Below are 19,491 nucleotides of genomic sequence, written 5' to 3'. Positions count from 1 at the left end.
TAGCAAGGTAAACCTCAAGAGATGGATGCTGGAGAATTAGATATTCAGTACCGAAATGAACTTCTTATTTGGTGCTTAGGAACAAATTGCCAAGAATTAAATTATCATCATCAAATAGAACATTTATTGACTCTCTTGAAAAAAGAAAGTGAGACCTACTTGAAGAAAATAATTTTAGAATTAGAAAGAAACCAGTATTTTTAACACTTTGCTTAACTAACAGAAGCTGTAACTCCTCAAAATTACCATTTGGGTGCAAATTAACAATGGAAATGCCTCCAAGCAGTAGTTTCATGACTACTAGATTAAGTTTATGTCTTTTTTCCACACTCAGCTTTAGGCTTTCAATAGACATTCCAAAGAACATCACAACAAAACTGCTATTTTCTGCCAAAGACATTGGAGCACAGTTTTGAAATTTCCAAAATTCTTTGCATATAATTATTTTCAAAAATTTAGAAAACCACTGACTTAATAAATGAAAACTAAAAAACTTAGATGTATAAAGTTACAAATAACAAATCATTAAAAAATATCTTTGCCTAAATATAAAATAAACATGAGAATGACCTTCAGGGACTCAAGTCAAATCTGATTGTGATTACTAAATAGGAAAACCAGAGGATTGTATAAACCATGAAAGAGGGCAGTAAAGTGTCACAATTTTTACTAAAAGTCAGATTTAAGAATGCAGACTCAGAATATACTGTGAAAAGAGTGGGTAAGTTACTAATAATTTTGTGCTAGTATAATTGAAAGTGATCTTTTAGAATATTATTCTATATATCTAAAATTGTTAAAATATAATACCAAAACCATTTATATCTAAACTTGTTAATATTTAATATATTTTAATATTCTTAAAATGTGTAGGAGATGATTTCTCAGGATTCCTAGCATGTCTTTTAAAAGGCAAGAGACTTTGGAGCCTGCACTCTCCATGGGCAGGTGACAGCACTCCCAAGGGGGTGCAAATTGGTGCATTGTGGGGAGGGTGTGATGATAGAAGATCACTGTTTTTATACACAGCGCACAGCTACACAGGGCCATAAACAGATGTACAGTATATCTGGGGCATTAAAATTTAATAAGGAAGGGCATTAGGGGGAAAAAAGTCTAGAAAGGCTCCTTAAGGGGGTGGTAATGAAAAAAATTTGAGAAAAACTAAGTTAGACATATCTGGATTTTAATCATTAATCAGAGATAATAACTTGGACAAATACCCTGATATTATGGAGCCCAAGCTTCCTGATGAATAAATTGGAAATTATGACTTTGTCCTTATAGCTGAAATGTGAGTAGGAAAAATGCAAAGTACACAGCACAGCAGTAGAAGTATAATTACTGCCAAATAAATGTTGACTCCCTTCCCTTTTCTCCTTTTTTATACTCTTCACTAAAGAATACTCAGATTCAAGAGAAAGTGAGACACAAGGAGAAATGGAAGAAACAGCAGAGACGACAACCTGTGTATGCGACCTGTGGACTCAGGAGTGCCCAAGACGTTGAAATCTAAGACAGGCTTCAGGTCCCAAAACTGGGACTTTCTTAGTTGTGCAAGCCTGGTGAAGTTATTTGATTTTTATGAGCCTCAATTTTCACATCTGTACTCCAGAGCTGTTGTGTAGAACAAATGAGACTATGTATGTGACACTCTTTGGGAATCATAAACCAGTAAACCAAAGTTACCTTATGATAGGGCATGGTTCATGGTGACGATGGCAGGAAATGAAGATACTGACTAGACCATGTGTACTGGGAAGAAATGGAAAAGAAGGAAAACTGCTCCTCTGTAGGGTCCAAGAACATAACCAAGTCTTCAAATCTAAACCTCAAAGGCAGAACTTCTTTGCCAGCTTAAATCTAGTTCAAAACAAAAGTACCGATGGAACTCTTACCTATCTCTTTGCTCTTCATCTGTCAAGCAATCATCTAACAAGGACTTCCCAAATACTCTGAGTAGAGTATTGTGGCCTTTCTTGTCGGCTGTATGATATGCCCGAGAAGCCAGGTACAAGTTGGTGGGAAGCATCCAGGCTGGGACAGTTGTGCACAGACCATGAAAGGTAGGAATGGAGTGGTCTTGTAGAACTCTGCAACAAGAAAAGAGGGCTTCTTTTATCATTGTGCGATTTTCTGACATAAAATATATTTACACTAACAGTTTAGTTCAGGCTTTGAAAAGGATGCCTTCATGCAGGAGGTGAAATTTAAAACTATAGTAATGATTTATAACAAATTTGCTATCACAGTTGCAGGCCATTGACCAGATCTTCGAAGTCATGTATTCAACTGCCTGCTGAAGATAATCAATCTGTGTCTTACAGATACCTCGGAATTAACAGATCTAAAGCAAACTCATTATCATCCCACCCCAAACCTCTTCTTTCTTGAATTCTTAACTCAGCTGGTGATACCATATCCAGCCACCATGCATTACTGCTTTGCAACTCTGCCCGAATGCTAAAGCTCTAAAGAAGTACATTATCCATTAACTAGCATTAATGGAACCCTGGATCTAAGTTCATGTGGCACCTTCTTCCCACAATGCAAAAATTTGCCTCTCCTGCCTTTCCAAAACAGAGAAGGCATGAAGAATGACTTCTTAATCCTGTCACATTCTATCTAATGAACAAATATTTTTTGAGCACCTACTATGTGCCAGACTCTCTGCTATGTGACTTATACACAATCCTCTCTACAATGAGCCTATATGGGAGGTATTATTATTCTTACATTGGAACAGGCTTATTTTGGATAAGTGACAAAATTACAGAGTGGCCACTAGGATCTCAGCATGATGCTGCTGACCATAAGCCAATTTTTTCCCAGTATTGTCTGTTAATGGCCCCTCAGGTGAAAACGGCCCTTATCCAATACCACTCCATCCCCATCTCCCTACTTAAGTTATACTATTACATTAACCAAGTGATGACCTTTTCATCAAATCAAATAAACTGTATATTTATATTGTGTTTTCTATGAAGCTACAGCTGATAGTATTGACGATCCTTGTTGAAATTGCTCCTCCTCCCTCCATGAGCTTTTTTAAGCCTGTACTATCTCAGCTCTACATCCATCTCTCAAATTAAACATAATTTGACTGGCTCTTCTTTCTCCATTTCCTAAACTGGGTATGGCTTCCAAAGCTGAACTTTTCTTTCTGCATTGAAAACATCAGTATCAGTGTCTCAAGCTATTTCCTCTGTGCTGAGAGCTCCCAAATCCTGTCTCCAATGTCAGTATCTCACCCAGATTCCTCATCTTCAAGATATAAAACACTGGAGCCACCTTTGACTCCTCTTTCCTTCACCTGCATATCTGATGAAAAACAGCTTCCTCCCTGCATAGCGTTGCTCAGGTGTGCTCCTTTTCCCTCCGTACTTCCAACACTGTCTGTGTCCTCAACACCTCACACCCTGCACTAGCAACAGTCCAATGCCAGTCAGATTGAGCACTGCACCCTCTGTCTCTTCCCCTCTCCAATATCTCCTGCAAAATTCTATCACATTGATCTCTGAATACTCCTTTACTCAGCATGATGGTTCTTTGTCACTTGCTGCATTCATCTAACTTCTTCTCTCTAAATTTCAAGGCCCCTGACGTCTGGCCCCTCTTCTAATCCAGTGGTTAAGAGTGTAGAGTGCAGTGGAGTCAGACTGCCTTTGCTCAAATCCTGTTTACAATTATCACATGGTCATAAGCAAATCAATTACTTTACATTTCAGTAAATTTGGAATAACAACATTAGCACACGCTGGATAAAATTACTTTAAGGAAGAAAGGAGTGAATGTATTTAAAACAGCATCTCTCACAGGGCAGATGTTCACTATTATTATCCATCTCCAGGACAACTCCCAGGATCAGCAAGGCCTGCCAGTTCTTTCAGTGATGGATAGAATGCTGCCTCTCCTTTTGCCCACGTCTAAACATCCTTCAACAACATCCTCAAGACAAATTTTTCTGCAACATTTAATTATTTTCCTGTTTTACAAATATATCTTTTCATACACTGCCCTATTTTTGTGCCACCCATTCTGACCATTTATCTAAAAGGTTCATGCAGATCTGCACACTAACTGCTTTACACATCTGCATAGTGTCATAACATGAAGAATACAGTCTTTGGAGCTGGCAGGGCCTGGATCAGAATCTCAGCTCTAACACTTGTAAACTGTATCACTAACTTCTCTGAAGATCTGCAAAAATGGAATAAAAATCCCTAACTCTCGCCTTTGTAAGAATCGATGACAATGCTTGTTTTATTTGTATTGCTATAGTTATTAACTTTCCCTGCACTGCACAATGCCTGTTGCTAGGCATTACTGAATCACTGAGAGAGCACTCTGTGCCATTTCTAAAACAGCACAAGGCCCAAAAAGAACAGAACATTAAACCTGTACCTGTTCGAGTATAGGAGGGTAAAGAGAGGAAAACCTAAAGCATTTAGAAATGTCTGAGATGAAGAGACCTAACTGGAGGAGTTAAAATGGGTGTCCAGGAAGTAGAGATCCTAAGAAAGAACTGGAAAAAAAGAAGGGAGAAAAAAGGTGAGCTCTGATGTCAAGCTCATCTCCATCATCATTCTGTCTGGGGCAAGTCCTGGCTAGTGGAGTGCACTTGAGATTACATTACATATTTTTTTCCTTAACAAAGCCACACAACCAATCTTAATTCCTTCTTTGCCATTATACTGTAATAACATAGATTTGTAAGTGAATATCCCTTGGTTATGGAGCTAAACACTATATTTTCCAAAGGGGGCTAAATTCCCAAGAAAACATATTAATTTAGGAGATATTCACAGGTGAGAAAAGTTAAGTTAAAAATGATTAAGAAAATAGAGCAAAGAATAAAAGATGTTCAGAAACATTTTTCCAAAACTCTATTTTATTACATAATTTTTAATATCATATTCCTCTGCATTCTTATTTCTCATTCTTATTTCTCTCTAAGAGAAATTTTTGGTTTCAGTTTTAATGAATTAGCACAGTACTATGTATATCAAAAAGATCTACAAATATTTTTGGCATGCTCAAGAAAGGCTGTGTGTTTTTACAGCAAGCTCTCCTTAAACAGGACTATTTGTCATTCTTTGAAACACTAAGACATAAAAAAGAAAAGACTCTGACTCTGTGTGTGGCCATGCTACTTTGCTTAATGCATTAAATGCAAGGTTTTTTAGGGGAAAAAATCAAGAAGTTTCTGCTTCATTGATAATCTGACAGTAACTATTTATTGAAGGTAAAATACTTGTTGTCTGCTGTCACTATTTGTTTTAATACATAATCTTGCTAACTAAATGAGCTTAAAGCAATGCAGATAAGCAATGGCATGTACAGGGTCACTTAAATGCCAATTTGACTCTTTCATAAACTTTGGAATTCTTTTCCCATGAGTCCATTTTCAGCTACTAAATTGTGAGTAATATCCATTTACAAAGTTTAGGCTAGCCATAAAAAGGTTGTCTTCCATGTCCAGCACACCTTTCAGTGCCCTAAGCCACAACAAAAGCTAATAATTAAAGCTTCTTTAAGCCCCCATAAACAGTTAAATGAAGAAGAATCTAGAATAAACCAACCCATAAAAATCCAGTGGTGAAATAAGGAGAAAATCTGTTTCAACAAGATGAACAGCAAAAGATAAACCCATAAATCTAAATTGCAGTTACACACTATTATTCAAAATTGTGGTTACCTCTTGGTATAACAAGAAAGTCCATTGCAAGTGTGGTGGAGGAAATAAAGCATGAAATAATAGTAGAGAATAAAAAAGCTATCCAAATAACCAATTTAATTGGCCTATGGAAATATGCATTGGGTTGTCTTTTACTTTATTTTATAAAAACAAAGTTAACCAGTATAACAAGCAGTTAACCTAAATTAGGCATTACATAGATTAAAAGAAATCAAATCTAACCTATTAACATTTATTTCTTTAGTCTCACAAACAGCTATTTTTATTCTAGCTATTGTTATGTCATTAAACCAAGTGCCTTGATCAGAAATAGAAATAAAAGTGTGGAGCACAGCATACATGTCCTAACTATGCTATCTGCCACCAACCCTTCTGGGAGGAGGTTTAATTTAAATCTCATATATACATTTCAAAAACATCCCATTTAAAAATGCATTTTAAGATATCAATGCTACTAAATAATTTGTCTTCAGACAGTAAAATTTGTAAACTTAAGTTACTTTTGTTTTAATAGTTTTTGATCCTGCCGGGGTTTTGCAGACTTTTTTTGTAGTGGAATTCTTAATTTACTTTTTCGTGTTCGCTTAACTTCTTTTCCTCTGATTTGCAACAATTCAGATGATTTCACCTTTAAAAAATATAAAAGTATGCTGTTAAAAAAGTTATAAATGAGAATTAGATCTTTCATATTTAATGGCTCATCTCATTACTTAAACTACTAATTTCTATGCATATTTTATAACAAAATGTAAATCTTAAAGTTGAGTTGATATATTCTTACGACTCCCTTTCCAAATGCTTACATATATACCTTCACAGCAATAAAAATATTAGTACCATATTTAGTTATAGTATTTTATTGCCTTAAAACTATTGAAGAAATGTGTGATTTTTTCCCTCCATAGACCTACTCTTCTTGATTGACATTTTTACTAGGACTTAAGCTTAGTCCTTTAAAGCTTGGCATGGCTGGTGGCTGCAAGTACAAGCCAACATGGACTTTAATGCTTTACATACTTATTTTGAGCAATGTTTATCAATTTGTACTTCCTTACAATTGTACTCTTTTCTATTTCTACTGCTTGAAAAAAACAAATGCATATCTATCACTTAAATAATAACCTTTTAATCATTATAGGTATTAGTATTGTTTTCCTAGATTTCCTCAGAAATTTGTAGAATTCATGGTAGTAGTTCATCTAAAAATATTTTTCTTTGTGGGTTACTCTGTATTTTTTTCAGATTAGATTTAAGAAAGAAAGCAGGGTGGCTTTTCTTGAAGAAAGCAGAGAGATGTGGCTAAATAAGTGTGGAAGGAGACCAAGAAAAAGGAGGTTTTCATAAATGAAGTAGCCAGTTGGGGCTCAGGGCAGTCGTGAGAAGAGAGCTGTTACAATTTCTTGAGCAAGAAAGTGATGACGAATGAGGAAAGCTCAGAGTACAGATGATTCCATCTCACCATCCAGTTAATGTTTAAATTTCTTCTACAGTTTCTCCACCAAATGGTTATTCATTCTGGCTTGAACATGATCAGGAACAAAGGACTGAGAACTCTTTGAAACTCTTCCGATTGTTGGAAGTTTTGCTTATTACAGAACCTAACAACTTTCATTCGCTAGTCTCAATTCAAACCTCACAACCTAACTCTCTTCCTTTTGACAGAGAGTCAGATACTTGAACGCAGTTGACTCCCCTGGACCTGCATGCACCACTCCCATCCCACAGCTAAACATCCCCAGGGCCTTCAACTCTGCCTTACATGACATAGTCTTGAAAAACTGTGCTTTGTCATCTTGAATGTTCTCTTCCAGTCTCCAATTTGTCAGTTTCCCCTGGGACTCCCCTGGGGTTGGATACCCATATCTCAATGCAGTATTTAAGATGTTATGTGATCAGATCAAAAAGGAAAAAAAAAGATCCTTTTTTATGGTATTTGTCAATCAATGCAAACTATGATTGCATTTTTTCCTATAACTAAATTATAGCCTAAAACCCTGAAGTCTTTTTCATGTTTGTTCTAAGTCATATCATCCCATATCTATGCATTTAGTTTGTGGACCCAAAAGCAGAACCAAACATCTTTTACCCCAATTAAATTTCACCTGAGATCTGATTAACCAAATCTAACCAAGTCACATTTTGAATGTTACCTGCAAATCCAATCAGTAAATTCTCCACATTCTCATCCAACTTATTAGGAAATATGATGAGTTGGACACAGCCATATAGCAGTCCACAGGAACATTCATGGGAAAGTGTGCATCCTTTGCATAACTGAATACAAATCCATCTGGTTCAACCTGACTGCAGTCTTGTCTACCAAAACTGCCATTGGGAGGCTTTCATGAATGGATAGTTCAAGTCCAAAGGATGGTAACAACAACTCATGTATACTGAGTTTTCTTGTGTACCAGGCTGTCCACCATGATACTATTGTCTTTAACTTCAAGTGTAACACTTTTCTCATGCTCAGTCTAGCAATTCTAGGAAAAGAAATAAGGTTGGTCTTCAATGGCTTGTCCCTTAGGGAAACCATGCTGGTTCCGAGTGATTACTGCTTCCATATATAAAGGTTCAAACACAGTTCTTTTAATGATGCATTTAACCATTCTAGAATTTTATCTAAGATAAATCATTCATTACAGAAACCAAAACCCTGACCCTTAAAAGATAAAACTCAGATTTGCCATTGTCAGTATCCAGGCATCTAGCACCTACCTCTCCCACTGCAGCAGCTCCTGAAAGCCTGCTGCTGACAAGGGCTCAACAGTCTTAAACCTATCTGTCTAAGCCAGCAGGCTCAGGTAGCTAAGTTAGCTCTTAAAATCTTTACAATCTTGGGCTTCAAGTTTCTTTTATCAATTCCTTTTGTCTGCTTTCTAAACTAAAGATCATTCTCCTTGTCAAATTTAAGAAAAGCAAAGTACAAGTTTATCAGCTTCCTTTTCTCTTTGTCATGTTTCTGTTTGTTTAAAACCTCATCCTTTTTCCAAAAATAAATTAAGGCAGCTCTGTCATATGTTGTCATCGCACTATTTATCCAAAATGACAGTGTTATCCTTTCTTTTTTCTCTCTTTGCACCAAAACTAACATAGAAAAATACTTTTCTATTTTCAGCATCATTCACAGGTCTCACCCCTTCTGGAGCTTAGCCTTCTTGATATAATTGCTATAGCCACATGCCACTTCTATGTTTATCTATGGGTATGTATCTCTTCTTTCATCTTTTATGTATTTTTAAAATAGAGCAATAGAGCCCTCCTAACTGTTCTGTAAGAATTTGGGAGGCTGTAGAGCACCCCACATCTATTAAACTTCCTTCCATTTAGAATCTCAAGATCTATATCTAAATCTTCCTACATGTTTTTGATCTTTTTTCCTTCTAAAATGCTCAACCATTCTCTCATGGGCTCTTGTGTCAGTAATTTCTTCACAGAGTCTCAATTACCTAATTTCCCTTTTCATTGGTCATGACTTAGACTACAGCAGGGGTGTCAAACTCATTTTCACCAGGAGCCACATCAGCCTCGCAGTTGCCTTCAAAGGGCCAAATGTAATCTCAACTCATTAACAGTCAAGGAGTAGTTACATCTATACAGTCCTGAAATTAATTCGGCCCTTTAAGACAAACTTCAAGGCTGATGTGGCCCCCGGTGAAAGTGAGTTTGATACTCCTGGACTAGAGTCTTAATAACCTCTATTAAACTAACGAGTTTGTAAGTGTAGAGATGATCAGTAAAGTATAGATTGATGAATTCTCTACTTTTTAGCTGAATGAGACCTTATGGCATGTATGTGAGCAGTAAAAGTCCTGCATTGCTCGTCTATAACACCTCTGTGCTAGTTCTATTAGCTATGTGCTACATCAAAAAAAGATCCTTAAAAAAAAAAAGTGGTCCTCTTGTCCCAGCCCACTGATCTGGCCAGGCGTGCCAGAGTATCTTGTTTCTCATTCCTGTGACAAAGAAGCTAGAGACTAACTTTATCGCTTCAAATGTCCAAACATGGGAAAGTTCATGAATAATAACTGCTCTTGAGTTGTTAACATAAATAAATACATGCAGGGTACCTGGTGAAGACTTGGTGGGATGAGTCACAGGAACACTTGCAAAGCTGTTTTCTATGGCATTGCTGCTGTGCCCCCCAATAGCCCACAACAATAAACCATAAAGTCTTATCAGACATTCTCTTCTCCTCCACTTGAAACACTTCTGTTTTCAGTTGAGAGCTCTCTTCATCCATTCTCCAAGCCTCTCTCATCGAACCATTCCTCCTACTCTCATGAGGAACATTCCATCTCTAGTCATTTTTGCTGCTGAGAGTGTGTTCTTGTAATTAACCAGACACCCATCGACTCTTAGGAACAGGCAGTGCTGATAAGTAGTAAAGAGTGAAAGTTCCAGAATTAGACCACCGCAGTTCAAGTCCTGCCTCAAGTCCTGCCACAAATGTTGGTACTTGAGCAGGTTATTTACGTGCTTTATGGCTCAGTTTTTTTCAACAATAAAATGAGGCTAATAATAAGGTTGTTGTTAGAAAAAATTAGATAGTATTACCTTAGCAAAGTGGTTCACACATAGTCAATATGCAATAAAGTCTAGTTATCTTAAAAAAGGACTGCCTCTTTTAAAAAAAATATTTTTCATAACTTAATAATACAGGGGATGGCAAAAGTAACACCTGCTTGAGTGTGGTTGGTAGGGTACAAGAATGTCTCACACAAGATGGACAGCAGTTTGAACATTTCACCTAAAATGTCAGACGGTGTGCTTGAGTGTGTTATTGTTATGGTAGAGAATTGCATGCCTATGATTCTTTTTTTTTATTTTAATCATTGTTCAAATACAGTTTTCTCCTTTTTACTCCCAATCCAGTCGCCCTTCCCACCCCTCCCCACTTCCCTCCCATTACCACCTTCCCCTTAGTTTATGACCATGTGTCCTTTAAGTTTGTTCCTGTGAACCCTTCCCACTGTCCCCTTAAATTCCCTCTACTCTCTTCTGTGGGCATTGTCAGCCTGACCTCTATTTCAGTGTCTTTGGTTATATTTTGCTTGTTTCTTTGTTTTGTTATTTAGGTTCCTGTTAAAGGTGAGATCATATGGTATTTGTCTTTCACTGCCTGGCTTGTTTTGCTTAGCATAATGTTTTCCAGCTCCATCCACGCTGTTGCAAAGGGTAGGAGCTTCTTCTTTCTTTCTGCTGCATAAAATTCCATTGTGTAAATGTACCATAGCATGCCTATGATTCTGTAGTAAAACATTTTCTAATAAAAAGGGACGTTATTGTGCTGGACCCTGTATTCAATAGCAGCTAAAACAAGCCAAACAAATGAACATTGGGGACTTTTCTAATGAGGGATTTAAATTCCTGACAGGCTATGGTAGTTAAACTACTCTCCAGAAAATCCATTGCATTTTTGATACATTTAGTAGCTAAACATTTGCCTCTCATGCCCACATTTTATTTCCAAAGTACCAGCATTCAGGTAGAAGACTAGATAACACTACCTGTGCCCAGCAGTCTAACACTTTTTCAAGATGTCAAAGTTTTCAAAGAGGCTGAGTTTTTCACACCTAGAAGGTGTCAGCCTAATACACAGGATTCACCTGGCGGAGTCAGTAGAGAGTGGGTTTACTTGGCTTTGTCAGGCTTCACTTCACACCCCAAGCTCATGCTTTAGAAAGGCAGCATGACTGCCAATGGAGTCGGTCACCAGTCACAGGGTAAGTCCCTCTCCCTGACAGCAGTGGTAGATTTTCTCTGGCCAACCATTACTTGTCAGTCTTCCTTATTATTTATTATTACGAGAGGATCAAAGTGCTAGTGCCATACAGGATGAAACTAAGAAAGCAGGGCTTGAGAAATAAAGGAAAACCAGGAGGCAAGTGCACTAATCCAGACATAAATAAGGTCACCAGGACCCAGACTAGGAAGGGAGAAACTGGAAAAGAGAAGAAAAAATTATAAGCAATAATGTTTAGGAGGAATTTAGGCTTTGGGGACTGATTATATGTGAAATACACAGAAAAGTTCAAGGTTTCAGAGTTGGAAGTTTTGGGCAAGAGTTGAATAACTGGTAGTGGTCCATGGACCTGGGTGAAGCATAGTAGAAACATAGTCATTTGGTGAGGAAAAGAGAATCCAAAAAAAAAGAGGGACTGACCAAGAATTTTGTTTACCCAAGAAGTGATATCCATGTGAATCAGTCAGAGAGAGAATCCTGGTGATAATCAAGATAGTATATTGTGTTTCAGGGAAAAGTGGCTTTTTTATAAATCCTAGTAATAATGTATCTATTTCTGAATAAACATTCAAAAGAAAGTGACTCAAATTAAAGAACAGACTAAGTAAATAGTAGTAAGGTTATATGCGAATAAGGTAATAATTATTTAAGTCATACATAAATAAAATGAATCTGGGAAATATTCTCACAATAGGAAAACACTCAGGGGTTAGGATAAACCTAAAACGGGTAAAGTTATAAATGTTACAGAGTACCCCAGTGCTGGTCCCAGGGCTACAGTTCCCAATTCCCTCAAGATGGGAAGGGGAAGGCTTGGTCAACTCCTGAAAGCCCTGAGTTTCCTTCCCATCTTAAAAATCTGTCTTTTCTCCCCAGAGTTGCAATTAGGTTTGAGACTGAAAGCCTTCAAAAACAGATTTTCCATTTTCCCAAATGGACGATTTGCACATCTGAGGCCTTTTTTTCAGGGTGAACTGCCCCACATTCCTTGGCTCTTGCCGGGGCCATTTCTTCACACCTGCATATCTTCAACTCTCATAATTCTGTCTTTAACATAAATAGTGGTTTACCTTTAAAGCCACCCATTTGGCTGCTTTTGAATCAGGTGTGGGCTGTTTATCTTCCAAAAGTTTACTCGATTCATCTGCTGGCTGAATTTCAGAAGTTTCCTGAGGTTTAAATACCATACTTTCTGTTTCTGAGGCTCCCTTTTCTGATGTATCCTCTTGATCAATCTGGAAAGCACTTGATACAGTTTCAGAAAATTCCTCCAACTCGTTCTGTTAGAAAACATAAATGTATAAGAATTTTTTCATTGGTCCTTCAAAGTTCTGTCATATAATTTTTTCTTTGACAACAAAATTATACAAGGCATGAATGAAATTAAAAAGAGGTAGTAAGTTTCCTTTGAAAATTTACAAAGAGAAACTCAAATTGACTTAAGAAAAATATAAAGTCTGGCAAATTATTTTCCTCAGCCCTTGTCTCAGAAAATAGAAGCAGTTATTATGCACCATCTCTAAGGAAACAGGACTCCAATCTGACCCCGACTATACCCCACACTCACACAGAATCAAGGCCCACTGAAATATTTAACCTCTGACCAACCTCAGATTCTTCAGTCCTGAAAAATGGGATTCCTCCTAGCTTGATGCTCTTCCAGAACCCTGCCTTCAGGTACTCAGAGAAGAGTTGACCCAGAGACCTCAAGAAGACCACCTGGACACCCCCATTGCATCCTAAGCCCAAATAAAAAGTTCTCACAAAATAGCACTCCTACCTCTGTGTTGAGTTCCTTAAACATGTCTCACTCTCACCACTCTTACTCAACATAGTTCTAAAAGTCTTAGCCAGAGCAATCAGGCAAGAGAAAAAAGTAAAAGACATCCATATTGAGAATGAAGAAGTAAAAGTATCACTTTTTGCAGATAATATGATTCTGAGGAGTCTAAAGACTCCTCCAAAAAAATACTATTAGAAGCAATAAACAAATACAGTAAAGTTACAGGATACAAAGTCAATGTATAAAAATCTACTGCATTCCTACATGCTAAGGATGAAATTTCAAGAAAAAATGAAAAAAAAATCTTTTTGTAATTGCAACAAAAAAATACCTAGGAATAAACTTAACAAAGGATGTGAAAGACCTATATACTGAAAACTACAAAGCATTATTCAAAGAGATTGAAAAAAGACACAATGAATGGAAAGATCTTTTGTGTTCATGGATTGGAAGAATCAACATAATTAAAATGGCCATATCACCCAAAGCAATATACAGATTTAATGCAATCCCCATCAAGATCATAATGTTATTTTTTAAAGAAATAGAACAAAAAACATAAGATTTGTATGAAACCGCAAAAGTCTTCAAATAGCCAAAGCAACAATGAGAAAAAATAACAAAGCCAGAGGTATAACACAACCTGACTTCGAATTATACTACAGAGTTACAATAACTGAAACAGTGTGGTATTGGCAGAAAAACACACACACAGACCAACAGATCAATGAAGAGCCCAGAAATAAAGCCACATGCATATAGGCAAATAATTTTTGACAAAGGAACCAAAAACACAATAGACAAAAGAAAGCCTCTTCAATAAATGGTGCTGGGAAAATTGGATATCCACATGCAAAAGAATGAAACTGGATTACAAGTTTTGTCCCCATGTACAAAAATTAATTCAAACTGGATCAGAAACCTAAATGTAAGATCTGAAATGATAAATTACATAGAAGAAAACACACATACTGAATTTATGGATCTTAGTTTTAGAGAAGATTTTATGAATTTGACACCAAAGGCAAGACAAGTAAAGGCAAAAATAAATGAATGTGACTATATCAAAACAAAAAACTCCTGTACAGCAAAAGAACCCAACAACAAAACACAAAAACAACTAACCTGATGGGAGATAGTATTTTCAAACAACAGCTCTGACAAAGGAGTTAATTTACAAAATATATAAAGAACTCATACAAAGCACCACCAAATTAACAACAGGACTAAAAAATGGGCAGAGGACCTGAACAGACACCTCTCCCAAGAAGAGATATGAATGGCCAACAAATATAACAGATGCTCAACTTCACTAGCAAATTATTAGGGAAATGCAAATTAAATCTACAACGAGATACCCCCCACACACACCTGTTAAAATGGCTATTCTCAACAAGACAGGTACCTTTAACAGATAATTGGATAAAGAAGATATTGTGCACATATACTATGGAATATTACTCAGCCATAAGAAAAAATGAAATACTGCCATTTGCAAAAATATGGATGGACCTCAACTACCTCAAGTAGATTATGCTAAGCAAAATAAGGCAGACAAAAAAAGCTAAAAACCACATGATTTCACTCATCTGTGGGATATAAAACTGAAATTCATAGGCACAGACAACAATATGATGGTTACCAGAGGGAAGGGAGTACAGAGATAGTAAAGAGTGAAGGCCAAATATAGGGTGTCAGAAGATGATTTGACTTTGGGTGGTAGGCACACAATGCCATATACAGATCATTTATCATAGAGATGTACACTTGAAATCTACATGATCATATTAACCAATGTCCACCCAATAAATTTAAGAATGGCACAGCCACCAAGAAATGTCTCACTGACTTCATGTGTATCTCACCAAGTCTTGAGGAGAGCATCTTTTTAGTTATATTTGGGTATTACCCAATTTTAAACCAAGATTATTTGGGATTATGAGGCACTGGCAATTAAAACTTCACTGCCTTAGGTTAGCAGATGATAAACCAATCTGACTTAAATAAAAATCCGAAGTCCATACAATGACTCGAAAATGCAACTGTATCTTTGTTCTTTGATATATTTACTTGTTAAGAAGTAAAATAAATAGTAAAGATGGCATATAGTATCAAATGCTGTAAAAGCTTATTAATAAGCAATTGATGGCTAAGTCAAGAAATTTGTTTGTAAAACACAGTTTGAATCTGGAGCTCATACTTTCATAAAGCTACTAGATGGTGTTGTGGAAAGATTAAGAGTTTTGTAACCAGATGGGAATTAATTCAAAACCTGTATCTGTCAATTAATAGATGGGTGATCTTGGTCAAGTTACTTAACTGTTTTTTGGCCTCATTTTCCTCTTTGATTAAAAGGAGCTAATAAAATCCTTTTCATAAAATGGCAGAATAGAGCCCTGGCCAGGTAGCTCAGTTAGTTGGAGCAATGTCCTATTCACCAAAAGTCTGCAGGTTCAATCCTTGGTCAGGGCACATAGCTAGGCTGTGGATTCAGTCCCTGGTTGGCACACATACAGGAAGCACTGATTGATGTTTCCCTCACATCAGGTCTCTCTCTCCCCACCCCCCTCCAACACCTTTTCTCTCTTTCTAAAAATTAATGGAAACATGTCCTCTACTAAGGATTTTTTTTTAAATGGCAGAATAGCCCTGTCTGGTGTGACTCAGTGGATTGAACACTGGCCTACAAACAGAAAAGTCACTGGTTCAATTCCTGGTCAAGTTACATGCCTGGGTTGTGAGCCAGGTCCCCAGATAGGGGTGTGTGAAAAGCAACCAATCAATGTGTCTCTCCCTCTCTTTCCCCCTCCTTTCCCCTCTAAAAATAAATAAATAAAATAATATTAAAAGCCTATCTTCTTTTAAAAAATAAAAATAAATTTGAAAAATTAAAAATGGCAGAATAGATACCCTGGGATGTGTTATGGGCTCTATACTGTCTACCTATGACAAATTCATTCATTCATGTATCATAGCTTTTGGCACTGTTAATCACTCCCTTCCTTTTGAATTTCTCTATTCCTCAACAAACTCCTCCAGGGTTCTGGTTTGTGAGACTGAATAGATGCAGGTACCACCCTCCACAATAGAAAATGGAGGGAGAAAAGCTTGGGGAGAAGGCAATATAGCCTTCCAGCTGCAGCTGAGCCTCATCTGCCAGTCTCTCCTCCTCCACAAAGTTTCTCCTGATCTTATCACCACTCTGTGCCCTTCCTCTATTGCAGCATGTATCCCACTATATTGCAATTGTCTAAATAATCATAAGCATAATTATCAATAAATATGAGCATTATCTCATTAAATTTTAATCTTCATAACTCCATGAAATAGGACCTGTTTGGAACCCCATTTTTTAAAAGATTTTATTTATTTATTTTTAGAGATAGGGGAAGGGAGGGAGAAAGAGAGTGAGAGAAACATAGATGTGCAAGAAATACATCGATCAGTTGCATCTTGCAAGCCCCCAACTGGGGACTTGGCCTGCAACACAGACATGTGTATGGACTGGGAATCAAACCGGCGACCTTTTGGTTCACAGGGCAGCACTCAATCCACTGAGCCACACCAACTAGGGCTATAATCCCATTTTATGGATATAGAAACTGAGGCTTAGAGAAGTTAAGTAACCTGCTCAAGGTCACACTGAGAGTAAATAGCAGACCTGTAATTGAACCTAGACAGCTTGATTCCAAATTGCACTCTCTTACCCTCTTTTCTTCTCCACCCACCAGACTAGTGGTTCTCAAAGTGTGGTCCACCAACTCCTGACAACCTTTGACTTTCAGGGGATCTACAATGTCAAAACCAGTGTCATAATAATATTAAGGACTTTTTTGCCTTCTTCACTGTGTTGATATTTGCACTGATGATGGCAAGCAGTGGTGAGTAAAACAATGAACCAGTACTTTTCAAATGATTAACTCATGAGGTTACAAAATCGTGCAGGGATTAAAGATCCACTCAAAGAACAAGGTAGATCAATAGATTTTAATGTATTGATATAAAATGATATACAGTAAGCTCCTTTATCTGGTTTCACATTTCCCACTGCAACTGATCTTTAAGAAACTACCACTTGTGGAATTTTAATGTACTAACAAAGAAGAGTATCTATAACTATGTAAAAAGGCTATTGAAATATGACTCCCTTTTTGAGACCAGACTTACTTAATATACTTCAACCAAAAGACCATATATAATAGATTGAATGCAAAAGCAGATATGATAATCTAGCTCTTTGTTAAATCAGATATTAAAGAGATTTACAAAAATATAAGAGGATCGTACCCTTTTCACTAAATTTAGTTTTAGCTAATATTATGTCCTAAACATTTTTTTAATTTAATATATTTTATTATGCTATTACAGTTGCCCCATCTCCCCCCCTTTATTCCCCTCTGCCCTGCACACCCCCTCCCACCTGTATTCCCCCTCTTTAGTTCACGTCCATGGGTTGTACATATAAGTTCTCTGGCTTCTACCTTTCCTATACTATTCCTAACCTCCCCCTGTCTGTTTTCTACCTACCATCTATGCTACTTATTCTCTGTACCTTTTCCCCCTCTCTTCCCCTCCCACTCCCCCCCTCTGATAACCCTCCATGTGATCTCCATTTCTGTGATTCTGTTCCTGTTCTAGTTGTTTGCTTAGTTTTGGGTTTTGGGGTTGTTGTTTTTTTTAGGTTTGGTTGTTAATAGCTGTGAGTTTGTTGCCATTTTACTGTTCATATTTTTTATCTTCTTTTTCTTAGGTAAGTCCCTTTAACATTTCATATAATAAGCTTGGTGATGATGAACTCCTTTAACTTGACTTTATCTGGGAAGCACTTTATCTGCCCTTCCATTCTAAATGATAGCTTTGCTGGATAGAATAATCTTGTATGTAGGTCTTTGCCTTTCATGACTTCAAATACTTCTTTCCAGCCCCTTCTTGCCTGCAAGGTTTCTTTTGAGAAATCAGCTGACAGTCTAATGGGCACTCCTTTGTAGGTAACTGTCTCCTTTTCTCTGGCTGCTTCTAAGATTCTCTCCTTATATTTAATCTTGGCTAATGTAATTATGGTGTGCCTTGGTGTATTCCTCTTTAGGTCTAACTTGTTTGGGACTCTCTGAGCTTCCTAGACTTCCTGAAAGTCTATTTCCTTTGCTAAATTGAGGAAGTTCTCCTTCATTATTTGTTCAAATAAGTCTTCAATTTGTTGCTCTTCCTCTTCTCCTTCTGGTACCCCTATTATTCTGATGTTGGAACGTTTAACGATGTCCTGGAGGTTCCTAAGCTTCTCATTTGTTTGAATTCTTGTTTCTTCAATCTGTTCCAGTAAAATGTTTATTTCTTCCTTCTGTTCCAAACTGTTAATTTGAGTCCTGGTTTCCTTCCCATCACTGTTGATTCCCTGTAGGTTTTTCTTTATTTCATATAATGCAGTCTTCACTGCTGCCTGGGTCTTTTTTTATGCTATTGAAGTACCCAATTAGTTCTTGGAGCATCCTGATAACCAGTGTTTTGAACTGTGCATTTGATAGGTTGGCTGCCTCTTCATCACTTCGTTGTATTTTTTCTGGAGCTTTGATCTGTTCTTTCATTTGGGCCATTTCTTCTTTTTTGTCTCGATGCGCCTTTTACATAGCAAGGGGCAGAGCCATAGGTGTCCGCCAGGGTGGGGTAACCATATCACTTAGTTGAAACACTGTACGTGGGGGAGGGGTCCAAGAGGGAATGTTGCCACTTGCTCCACTCTCTGCTGGATTTCAGTCACTTCCCCCACTACCCACAAGCAAATTGGGCCCTTCTGGTGCTGATTCCCGGGTGGGTGGATTTGTGTATGTTCTGGGACCCTGTGGTTCTCTCCAATGAACTCTCCTGTGAAGCTGGGAGTTTCTCCCGCTGCCGCCTCAACCCCCACAGGTTTTTTCAGTTGGAAGTTTTGAGGCTTTATTTTCCCCATACTGGAGCCCTGGGTTGTGCGGTCTGTCTCGCTCCCCAGTTGTTATTCCCGGTTTATCTGCACACTGATATGGGACGACCCAGTCTGTAAGCCACCGCCTCGCCCACCCTGGTCCTCCAGCTGCAACCTTGCTGCGAGTCCTCTCTGTCCGGCTGCCCATTTCCACCCCTCCTACAGGTCTGGTTGAATGTTCCCTCTTTAACTTCTTGGTTCCATACAGTTCGATTTTCTGTCAGTTCTTGTTTTTTGTTTTTAAATTTGTTGTTGTTCTTTTGGTTGTGTGAGGAGGCACTGTGTATCTACCTAGACCTTCATCTTGG

General features: G+C 37.5%; 1 protein-coding gene across 1 annotated transcript in view; it reads right to left on the bottom strand.

Moving 5' to 3' along the window:
- The window catches only part of TTC6 (tetratricopeptide repeat domain 6), a 227,119-nt gene that overhangs the window by 116,759 nt on the left and 90,869 nt on the right, over positions 1 to 19,491 (bottom strand). The window contains exons 4-6 of the mRNA XM_045848545.1: positions 12,515 to 12,724; positions 6,199 to 6,326; positions 1,899 to 2,093 (exon numbers count right to left, since the gene is read on the bottom strand). Of these exons, the coding sequence (XP_045704501.1) occupies positions 1,899 to 2,093; positions 6,199 to 6,326; positions 12,515 to 12,724 (533 nt within the window). The remainder of the gene's footprint in view (positions 1 to 1,898; positions 2,094 to 6,198; positions 6,327 to 12,514; positions 12,725 to 19,491) is intronic.

Source organism: Phyllostomus hastatus, unplaced genomic scaffold (genome assembly GCF_019186645.2).
Source record: "Phyllostomus hastatus isolate PE091 unplaced genomic scaffold, TTU_PhHast_1.1 phas_contig_62, whole genome shotgun sequence".
Taxonomy (NCBI): Eukaryota; Metazoa; Chordata; class Mammalia; order Chiroptera; family Phyllostomidae; genus Phyllostomus; species Phyllostomus hastatus.
Note: the sequence above shows the minus strand (reverse complement) of the source record. Positions and strands in the feature narration are given on the sequence as shown.